This window comes from Scaptodrosophila lebanonensis, unplaced genomic scaffold (genome assembly GCF_003285725.1).
Source record: "Scaptodrosophila lebanonensis strain 11010-0011.00,11010-0021.00 unplaced genomic scaffold, SlebRS2 tig00001412-arrow-pilon, whole genome shotgun sequence".
NCBI lineage: Eukaryota > Metazoa > Arthropoda > Insecta > Diptera > Drosophilidae > Scaptodrosophila > Scaptodrosophila lebanonensis.
Genome location: NW_022060739.1, coordinates 6,478,160 through 6,488,606, shown reverse-complemented (window position 1 = coordinate 6,488,606; position 10,447 = coordinate 6,478,160). Strand labels below are relative to the sequence as shown.

At 41.7% G+C, this 10,447-nt stretch overlaps 4 protein-coding genes across 5 annotated transcripts; 1 reads left to right on the top strand and 3 right to left on the bottom strand.

The window, feature by feature from the left end:
• The first annotated feature begins 1,026 nt into the window (after positions 1-1,026).
• LOC115631146 (NIF3-like protein 1) lies at positions 1,027-2,188 on the top strand. The gene is made up of 2 exons (XM_030527817.1): positions 1,027-1,288; positions 1,343-2,188. The coding sequence occupies exons 1-2, from the start codon at positions 1,176-1,178 to the stop codon at positions 2,109-2,111; spliced, it is 882 nt and encodes a 293-aa protein (XP_030383677.1). The 5' UTR covers positions 1,027-1,175; the 3' UTR covers positions 2,112-2,188.
• On the bottom strand, positions 2,115-3,183 carry LOC115631145 (39S ribosomal protein L4, mitochondrial). The gene is made up of 2 exons (XM_030527816.1): positions 2,456-3,183; positions 2,115-2,403 (listed from the first exon to the last, which is right to left on the bottom strand). The coding sequence occupies exons 1-2, from the start codon at positions 3,142-3,144 to the stop codon at positions 2,184-2,186; spliced, it is 909 nt and encodes a 302-aa protein (XP_030383676.1). The 5' UTR covers positions 3,145-3,183; the 3' UTR covers positions 2,115-2,183.
• A 233-nt stretch (positions 3,184-3,416) lies between these two features.
• LOC115631618 lies at positions 3,417-8,742 on the bottom strand. 2 transcript variants are annotated; one of them, XM_030528424.1, is made up of 3 exons: positions 8,163-8,742; positions 5,497-8,100; positions 3,417-5,421 (listed from the first exon to the last, which is right to left on the bottom strand). In XM_030528424.1, the coding sequence occupies exons 1-3, from the start codon at positions 8,653-8,655 to the stop codon at positions 3,530-3,532; spliced, it is 4,989 nt and encodes a 1,662-aa protein (XP_030384284.1). In that variant the 5' UTR covers positions 8,656-8,742; the 3' UTR covers positions 3,417-3,529. The 2 variants fall into 2 exon arrangements, with proteins under 2 accessions (XP_030384284.1, XP_030384283.1); XM_030528423.1 differs by having other exon boundaries at positions 3,417-8,100.
• On the bottom strand, positions 8,743-10,426 carry LOC115631620. The gene is made up of 5 exons (XM_030528426.1): positions 10,058-10,426; positions 9,930-9,986; positions 9,830-9,871; positions 9,723-9,770; positions 8,743-9,661 (listed from the first exon to the last, which is right to left on the bottom strand). Exons 1-5 carry the CDS (start codon positions 10,351-10,353, stop codon positions 8,842-8,844), a joined length of 1,263 nt encoding a protein of 420 aa, XP_030384286.1. The 5' UTR covers positions 10,354-10,426; the 3' UTR covers positions 8,743-8,841.
• Between the last annotated feature and the right edge of the window lie 21 nt (positions 10,427-10,447).

Genomic DNA, 10,447 nt, shown 5'->3' with positions numbered 1-10,447 from the left:
GGCTCCATGGCCATAGGTCACGAACTATGTACATATAGTATATGTATGTCTCTACTATCTTATTTATGGCTAGAAAGTAATTTTGCATTTGGACACCCGCGACTGATGCAATACCATCTAATATGACAACAATATTGTCAATAAGCTGTTTGTTCCAATATTTTAATAAATAAACATGTTTTTGATACGAAAACTTTTGTATCCTAATATTATTTACCTATAATAACCGTGGGCTGAGTCAGGAGTAGTGAAAGAAACATTTACACAAAACTGCTAAATATTATTACAATGAAAAGTCCCTTAACGGACACCTCTTTTATCCGGACACTCTCTTCGGCGGATACTTTTTCTGAAACATTCGATCGGTGTATAAAGTATTTAAGTATCCCCTTAAGCAGACACTCCCCTTGGGCGGACAAAAATTGGCTGACCATGAGTGTCAGGCCAAGAGAGTTTTCACTGAACTCTATTGCGTGAAAGGTATAAAAAGTAATATTGTCTCAATTTTGCATTTATGAAAAATTATATCGAATTATAAATTAAATGGAAAATAAACTGACATGTCACTACATATAATTGAGTTTTCAATAGAAATCATGCAGGTACATATGTATGTATGCTGTAGAATCCAGTTTCTTTTTTTGGCAATACCGTTTTGAATTGTACTCAATGACTAATAGGGGTTCCCTCTGGGATATTCGCATTTTAAGCATAAATCATCATTATTCAACCATATTTGTTATCTTTGACCTCAACGCGCTGATCTGGAAATCTTCTCGTTTGGAAATATGCCCACAGCGAAGAGTCTTTCCTGCGGATTTTCAACGTTTAATGCGAATTTACATACATATATGCTGCACTGAAAGAAAATAAGTACATAGTATCCCTCACCGAGTGCTGTTTGCTTTTCTGTTTAGAAAGTGTACACAAACATTGTATAGATACAGAATAGTTGGCAATTGTTTTAATTTCAAAATCGTTTCGGTAAATATTTGTATTCAAGCATTCAGTTCCATCAAAATCCTAATCGTTTAAAGTTGTGGTCAAAAATTTAGTTCACGCGCTTTCGAACACCAATCGCAAAAGTACGGCAGCTCCGTGGGCTCTATATGTAGGTCTATAAAAGGAATAACCAACTTTTCGTATATTTCGCTAAAAATTAGTTGTTTTGGTATATGATACGAGGCACAGTAAGTATTTTGCGCAGGATGAGCACCCTTAGCGGCCAGAAACTAGCCACGGTGGTTCAGGAACTTGAAAACTTTGCTCCCACATATTTGGCCGAAAGGTAACCACATGCACAGTTTTACAATTTCAAAAAATTACACATAGCTCTATGTAGGTGGGACAACGTGGGGCTGTTGATAGAGCCGTATGTGGAACGTGATGTCAAGAAGATCCTATTGACTAACGATCTCACAGAGCCGGTCGTCAGTGAGGCTATAGAGAAGCAGATCGATCTTATCATTAGCTACCATCCGCCCATATTCAAGCCGCTTACACGCATCACCAAAAGTAACTGGAAGGAGCGTGTTGTGGCCGCTTGTCTGGCCAATTCCATTGCTCTATACTCACCGCACACAGCTTGGGATAAGCTTAATGGGGGCGTCAATGATTGGCTGGCCAAATCAGTAAATATAAACAACATTAAGCCGTTAATACCTGAACCGAACGCACCAGAGGGCACTGGATCTGGACGTATAATTGAAACTAGTTCGCCAATATTTATGATCGTACATCAACTCCAAAACCACATACAGAACAACGTCCATTTAGCATTGGCCGTTACTCATACATCAAAAAGTGTTGTGAACACCGTTGCCATTTGCGCCGGCTCGGGCGCCTCCTTATTACGTGGTGTACAGGCGGACTTAGTAATTACCGGAGAGATGACACATCACGAGCTGCTGGAGTTCAATCACAATGGCACCACAGTTTTGTTGTGCAATCACTCGAATTCGGAGCGTGGGTATTTGCGCGAATTCAAGCCCATTCTTAGTGAACGCCTGCAGAACGCTTGCGAGATAGTTATCTCCGACATCGACAAAGATCCACTTCATACGGTGGTCAAGCCACTGCAGACGCCAAGTGCCCAACAAGTTGAACAATAATAATTAATCTGGCCCTTTTTTTCTTTCACAATACATTTTTAGTAACATTTGAAAAATAAATGTAGAACTAAACTAGACTTGATCCAATTTGAATTTGCCACCAGTTTTGGCGGCATCATTGCGATGTAGTTGGTAGAGCAAACGCTCCTCCAAATGTTTAACAGCATCAATTGTAAGCACTAACGTGTCGTGTTTCAGCATCGAATAAGTATTTAAACTAAAAGATGGCATGAGGTTTACATAGCCCAGATTGTCGGTGGCATAACAAATGTTCTCGGGGAAAATGTCGTTCCTGCAAGAGGCCTTGGTTAAATGGAAATCATAGCATTTTTATGATAACATACTTGTCAACAATCAGTACCGACGGGCCCCAGTTGCGCTCTGCTATTAGATCCTTAATAAACTGCTCATCTCGTGTAGGTATATCCACATTCTCGATCACATGAAAATCATCCTGTGCCAGCTTTACACTTAGCGTCGATGTAAGGCCCAAAACGCGTTTGTAAAATGGCAGCATGTAGAAGTGGGTGGTGGGTGAACGCGGTCCGTGCGCAATGCCGCCGCCTTTAAAAAGAGGCGAGCGTATGGAGCCATGTCGTGCACGACCGCCACCTTTCTGTGGCCACGGCTTACGACCACCGCCTCGCACCTCGGCACGTGTCTTTGTATGGGCAAAACTTACATAACGATACTTGCGCTGCCATTCGATGTTCTCCTGTATGATATCAACACGGGGCTGAGCGGCAAACACATCGGGATGCAGCTCAATGATGCCCACTTTACGCTCCTTCACTGCGTCCGTATTCTCAATCCACGCCTGTCGTGCGCTATTTTTATTAACGGGAGTGTATTCTGCATAGTTTTGAGGCAGTATCAGCGCCGGTCGCTGTGGAATTTCTGGACTGGCCGATGTGTCGGAAGACTCAACTGCTTCATTACTCTGTTGCGCTGAAGCTAACACAGACGAATTGTTGGAAATGCTGCGGATAGCAGGATAAACCAATTGTTTCGTTTTATTTAATAATTTTAGCATTTTTGTGGGCAATTGTAAATGCAGTGCCACACAAATTGTATGCTTCTTCTACCGAAACATATGTTCTGTGCCATTCGCAGTGAAACTATGTAGCCAGAAAGTCAAGCAGTTTTTGCCAAAAAAAAAAAAAAAAAAAAAAAAACGGAATATGGCAACATTTGGCACAAAAAAATAACCGTTAATTAATAAAGATGTTGGAGAGTGCCTGTGTTCAAGAAGTTTGTTTTTCTTATATAGAAATTGCAAAATGTACACTCATTTTAATTATGCTATTTATATTCAATTTTATTGCAGCTGTATATATTTGTCAGAATTTATAGATTTGGTTGGCGTAATTTAAACGCTTAATTTAACAATATTTAAATATTATTACCAGTGCTATTTTTTAAACTCGGAAAATGCTCTTTTTTCGCTTTTGTGAGCAGGTTTGTTGATGGCAGTAGGGTCCAGGGGCAGGTCCTTCTTGGCAGGAACAAATGGCGTAAAAGTTATTTTCACTAGGTTGCGGTGGTTGTGTCTCTCCACGTGTCCGACGATTAGTTGTAGGCGTAATCATATCTTCGTCATCTACTAAGATTTGAGTACTATCTTTACTAAAGTTGTAGCTTGACTCGAACAACACCTTGACATCGTCGTCATTTGTTTGTTTTGGGGTTTCTGTTCTTGGTTGCGAGTGATTTGGTTCTTCTTCAGGGGGCGGAAGCCCTCTACTTTCTGTGTTTTGTTGCCAGTGATGTGGTTCTTCTTCTGGGGGCGGATGTCCTCTACTTTGGTTTCGTTGCCATTGATCCGTTTCTTGTTTCGTTGGCGCAGGCTCTTTGCAAGATTGGCGTACAACCTCTCTATCGTTTTGTTTTTTCTCTTGCCGCCGTTGACAAAGGTTCCACTGCTTTTTGGGTTTTCCAGGCTCTGTCTCCTTTGATTGCTTCGGTTCCTTTGGTGGCTTCTGTTCTTTTGGTGACTTCGGTTCCTTTACTTGCCTCGAATTCTGCGACTGCTTGGGTTGTTTATCTCTATCTCTATTACAATTAAAGAAACCCCTGTTAGAGCTCCTTTGCTTCGGTTCTTTGGGCGCCTTCGGTTCCTTTTGTGGCTTTGCTTCTTTTTGTTTTCTATTAAACAAGCTTCTTGTCGAAGAGCTTTTTTCCTTTGGCTGCTTAGGTTCTTTTTGTTTCCTGCTAAAAAAGCTTCTTGTCGAAGAGCTATTTGCTTTTGGTTGCTTAGGTTCTTTTTGTTTCCTGCTAAAAAAGCTTCTTGTTGAAGAGCTCTTTTCTTTTGGTTCCTTCGATTTTTTTGGTTTCTTTTCCTTTGGTTCCTTGCGTTTTTTTTCTTTTCTATTAAACCAGCTTGATGAAGAGGTTTTTTCTTTTGGTTCCCTTATTTTCTTTTCTTTTTTCTTAAATAAGCTGGTCGAAGAACTTTTTTCTTTTGGTTCCTTTGGTTGTTTTCGTTTCTTACTGAAGAAGCTGCTCGTTGAAGAATTTTCTTTTTTAAGTGGTTTTTCCTTCGGCTGCCTGTCTCGTTTTGTTCCATCCCTTTTACAAAAGCCTCTTCGTTCTCTTTTCTCGCCTGTTTGCGGATCTGACTCGTACTCATCCACTCTCTCATTTTTGGGCCTATTTCTTTTGCAAAGACCCTTTCGTTCCCTCGGTTCTTTTGGTTGATTTTCTGATTCATGCTCTTCTACTCTATCGCCTCTGGGTCTCCTATTGCAGAGACCTCTAGATTGTTTTTTTTTCCTCGAGCAAGCTGCGTTGCAGGGCTCGGGCTCACTCATTTCGCTCAAGGGATTGTGTTTGAATGAATCTGGTACCTGTGGACGGTTTCTGCAGTCCTTGCAATATTTTCGAGTTGACTGGCCGGAGTCTATGGTAGTGAAACTATCATGTCTGTTAAGTCTCTCATGTGAAACTACTAAAGAATCCCGAGAATCAGTAAGCTTTATAAACGCTCCCGTTTTTTGGTCTTCCAGGCCCTTTAATATATTTTTTTCATAGCTGGTAAGAGTTGTTGGCGCATATTGTGGATTTATGCGGCACTGTTTCTCGAATTTTGATGTGTAGGTTAGAGAAAATTCTGATCCACCTGATATTGCAGCGTTTTCTGAGGCACTTTTCTTTTCCTTATAAATGGGATCATAAATGCAACATTTTGAAGTGCAAGCTGGATTCTCAGCCAGACTGTGCCGAAGATTTTGAAGAGGCACTACTACGCTGCCACCGTAGTAATCAACTCGGCAACCAGGGCAACCTTTGGAGCTTCCACTGCATTTGCGTTCTGTAGTGTTAATACAACAATTCATAGTTTGTTCAGGAACTAAACCTGGATCTTCGTTGCTCATATTACACTTACCGGGCTCGTTCTCAAAACTGCACAATAGATTATTTTCATTGGGTGGCTTACTCAACGAACAGGATTTACAACTTGGGGCTATCTGATCATAGAAATTTGTTTGCGGCTCTGTTCCATTCATTGCCATCGTAACCGTTCTTGGAGAGCGGGAAAAGCAAGTTATATTGGACTTACAACACTGCCTAACAATGGGCTGATGCACAGAAGACCAGTACCATATTGGTTGAGTTGGCATCATGTAGGCTGGTTGATGATTACAACAGTAGCATGTAGGTGCTGGCATTTCAGTTTGATAATTATAACAGCTGGGCAGCCAATTCTGGTCGTTTTCGGTCTGGACCTGGCAGCATTTTTCAATTTGTTCCGCTCTTACCTGGATACATTTTGCAGATCGTTTCGAATCGCCGTCCCGGCACTTACAATCGTTGCATACATACACTGGTATATCAACACAGGGGGGCTCACATTTTTTCGCAGCTGGTGGCGATTCACTGCCTTGAATTTCTTGATGACTAATATCTCTTGAAATTTCGTTTAACGGATCGTTATTGGTAAGACTATTTGATACACTTATAGTAATATCCTGATAACTCATCCGACTCCTCGGTGTTTTCTCCCGATGTAAATCATGAAGACTACTCTTGCGGCTACACAATCTGGTACCTGGCGTTTCTTGATCACTACAAGTATTTAGCGATTGAGTAGATATTCTTGTATTTATATCGTGTTGACTACTGGATCGACTTCTAGGTGGTATATCATCATCAAAATCATTTTGACATGATTTTTCGGCTCTCTTTTTGCGGGAACAGCAGCATGTACAATTGTTCTTCCGCTTGGGTTCTTTTGTTTCAGCGCAAGTATTATTATTAATATTATTCCATGTAAATTTTGATTCAGGTTTCACTGATTTGGTTGATGGCATTTTACGGCAACAGCTTGGATAATGCGTCTTAGAATAATCATTATAATCAGTCGCTCTATTAGTTGAAGTTCGACATGAAGATGCTCGCTTCTGCGAGCAGCTTCGATCGCTTTTCGCTTTGCGATTGAAGCCCTGAGAGACGCTGCTCCGTTCACGATCTTGTTGACGACAATTTCTAGATTTACCACCACTTGGCTTATTTAGTCCTATCCGACTAACTTTTGGTTTTATTTTCACATGTCGGCTTGGAATGTGGTTTAGGCTTTGGTAACTATTCATAAAACTATTTGGTCGGGACTCTAACTGCTTCTTTTTGCGTTCATATTTCGGTGTACGAACCTCAGGCATATTATGCTGACTAGAAAACCGAGATGGACATTGGGTTCTGTCATCATCGCATTTACTACTTCGCTGTTTACTCTTTCGTCTACGCTTCACTATCAATACACACCGTTTATACTCGTAGTTCTCATCGTCCGAACAACAATCCATCGATTTGAGATCCGATTTTTTCAATGGCACGCACTTGAAGTCACTCACACTGATTATTGATATTTCAGAAGACTCATCCTGCAGTTTGCCGATATCATTGCATGAGGGCTTTCGGCTAATTCTTTGTGAAAGAAGTTTCTGTGACGCGTTCCTGCTCATCATTTGTGAAATATTTCTCTCGGACGACCTCTTGCTTATTCTTGCCGGAAAAGATAGTGGCTCTGGCGGCAATTGAGTGGTACTTATTATAATTTCTGAATAAATTCTCTCTAATGAGTTTTTGCGTGTTTTTACCGATGGAGGCTGGCTAATGCTCTCAATTCTTAGAAAGTGTTCAAGGTCATTGTTCCGAGGAGTGGGCGCCACCGACGTTTTTTTCGAGGCCAAATCTATGTTTTTAATTCCACAATTTTGGCCGATCTTTACATCTTCAGTAATTTGTGTAGGACCGGATTCGTCCAAATTCGTCGGAAATTGACCTTTAGTGGCGCCCTGACAATTGCAGCAAATAATCTGTAGATTCCTACATTTCAATTGAATGTTCGACGCTTCTTGAACGCTACCAGAGCTATGATCGGAAAAATCGCAGCAATTCGCGTTTATCTCATCCATCATCGGCAGGATTTTAATACGGCAGGGACAACTTTTCTGATTATCGCAACGCGACGCATCCTGACCACCCATGCTATAGGTGGCCATACTACGGCTCAGACTAACGCCACTGGGAGTGGCTTTTCTTCGCCATTTTTGAGTGGATGACTTTTCGGGACCCTTATCCTTTGGAAGCGGTGGCACTACCAGTGCTTTCTTCTGAATCTTCGCTTTCTTTGGACTGCCACTAAAATGTTTCAAGTCTCGGGATTCATCTACATGCTTTATAAACTGACAGCCGCAATGGTTGCAGCCACAGTAGTCACCAGCCATCCTGGGCCTCCTGGGTGATGGAGGCATTTCCAATTTGTGGTCGTATGGCGTACGATTTAGGCGCTTGCAGTTAATCACCTCGGTCAGACTACATAGTATTGGGTAGTTCTTAATTTTTTCTGTGCTAGCATTTATATTCCAAGTGGAAGGATAAATGGCTCCTTCCACTAGAGCCACATTTTGAAAGCGACTGCTTGACTTGCACTTCAGATTGCTAAACTGTTCTATGGCCATACCAGATTTCTTCCTCGTTCTACTGGAATCTAAAAAGGGCGGTACTGAAGCTATTGATTTGGTTGTTTGTGTATAGATATGGACTCCTTACCATATTTGACATCTGTTTGCACCGACTTGCTAGATGTTTTCATAGTCGACGAATTAGCTTGTTTACGCTCCTTGTCTGCCATTCGCTTTTTGCATTTTGCCATACCCTTCACCGGATGATCCGCTTTGTACGATGTGCCGTCCATACCTTTTTGCAAAGAGCCGCTTATTCTCTTTGTAACAGGAATGTTAAGATCTTTGCTGTGACTGCTCTTCGATATTGTTAGAGAGTGGACCGAGTCAAGTTCTTTAACGAACTCATTTGTTGTTGTGGATGTTTCTGAAAGAACGCCAACCACATGATAAATTGATGTGGAATCACCTGAGAAGGATGGAAGCACGTTCAAATCATTTGAAGTTTCGCCGGTTTTCGCACTATTATGATCATGTCGGTATATTTCCGAAATTAAAGAGCTGCGTCGGCCAGTTCTATTTAGAGCCCTCCGCAAGAGCGACAATTTCCCCGTACGCTTAACCCTACAATACGCAGGCATAATGGCACGGGTCCCTACACATCTAAGGCCAGGGTGAATACATTGTAAATTTTTCGAAAATTGTTCTCTATGAATTAAGTCAGCATGCTGCGGTGCCAACTTTCTATAACTTTGAAGTTTGGGCTATGGATTTATTGTATTTTTCAGTTAAAAGTGATGGATAAGGCATTTGTTCTGTCGACAAAATTAGCACCAACGACAGCATGGATGGCAACAAGGACGGCAACACGGACGGCAACAGCATTCCAGACAGCAAGGCTTCGGCTCCAGTAAGATTGGAGGTGAAGCAAACCGGTCGTATCTGCGACTAATGTTGTATTCTTTTCTTTTCTTTGGCCTTTTTGGTGGTTTCGGCGGCTTCTCATACTGGTTATCTGGCTTATGGGGTGGTTTTTTCTTTGGCATACGCTGGATATTGCAATCACTGGTGTAAACTTCCTCCTCTTCATCACCCGTGGGGCATTGGTAGTCATAGTCGTTGGGTTCCTCTTCAAAGCCCCGACAGCGACTGCACTGTCCTTTTGTTATGCAAATGGGCACATCGACACGTTGATATTTCTCCACATTGTTGTAACGCTGTTGATTGCATGGGCAATCCTTTTCCTGGCCAGTTGTCCAGTCCTCGCTCTTGTGTCGCGCAGGAAAACTTACAACGCTAGGCTCACGCGTCATGACACGGGACACATTGTCGGCACTCATGGAATAGTTTACAAAACTGTTGCGACTGGGTGGTTGTGGAGGAAAATCGTTCTGCATTTTCTCACATCGACATCTCTTTGGTCGCGAAGAGCTGTTCGCTCTGCTCATACTTGCATTCCTATATTCATTCATGTTTCCATTCATGTTCGCATTCATGTTTCCATTCATGTTCGCATTCATGTTCGCATTCATGTTCCCATTTATAGCTCCGCATTTGCAGCCTGTCTGCGCGTTCATATTCATAGGCATATTCATGGGCATGTTCCGCCAACACTGTCTGGGGTTGAACGAGTTAGAGTAACGCCCACTGAAAAATATATCATTATAAAAATATAGATGACGGCCCACTGCCCAGAAAACCATCATACCCTCTTCCCGATGAACATCCGCGCATATCCTCTTCGTTACCTTTGAAGCTTCATAGAATGGGAGAAAATACAAAATATTACAATAGTTTTTAAGCGGATTGTCTTACCGTGAAGAACATTCACGTGATCGCATTTCATTTTGACATTCGCTATTGAGAAGAAATAGAGAGTTAAAAGAGTTTTCAAATTAAAAAGTAAAAGCTTTACCTGCATACACCACCTCCACCATCACTTTCTTTAGATTTGGTTCCATTTTCCGATTTACTAAAAGATAGGTTGATATATTTGAAATGAATGTTGAAATGTTATTGGGGTTTGCAAATATGAGTCCTTACTTAACAACAATGAGCAAAATCAGTGGCCGGTCGTTCGCTCGACCAGCAGAAGCTGACCCCGATCGAGGGGCTTCCTCGTTGCCAAGAATGCTTTCTTCCTCACTTTGTGAGAGTTGTTGGTCTTCGACTGGTGGCATTATGTTATTTTCTTCAATATATATTGGCTCGATTTGCTGAATTGTTTCGGGTTGTGGTGCACTATCCGGCCAGGGTTCAACGTTAGGTTTCCGATTCACACAAGTTTTGCACCGGCATATGATTTCCGGTTCATGGGGGACTACTTCACTACACAACATACTGCAAATTTGTACCCATTACATTGAACAAAATGTGTTGTTGGTGCTGGTGTTGACATCAACACAAGTGTAATTTATTAATTTTAACCTTGCA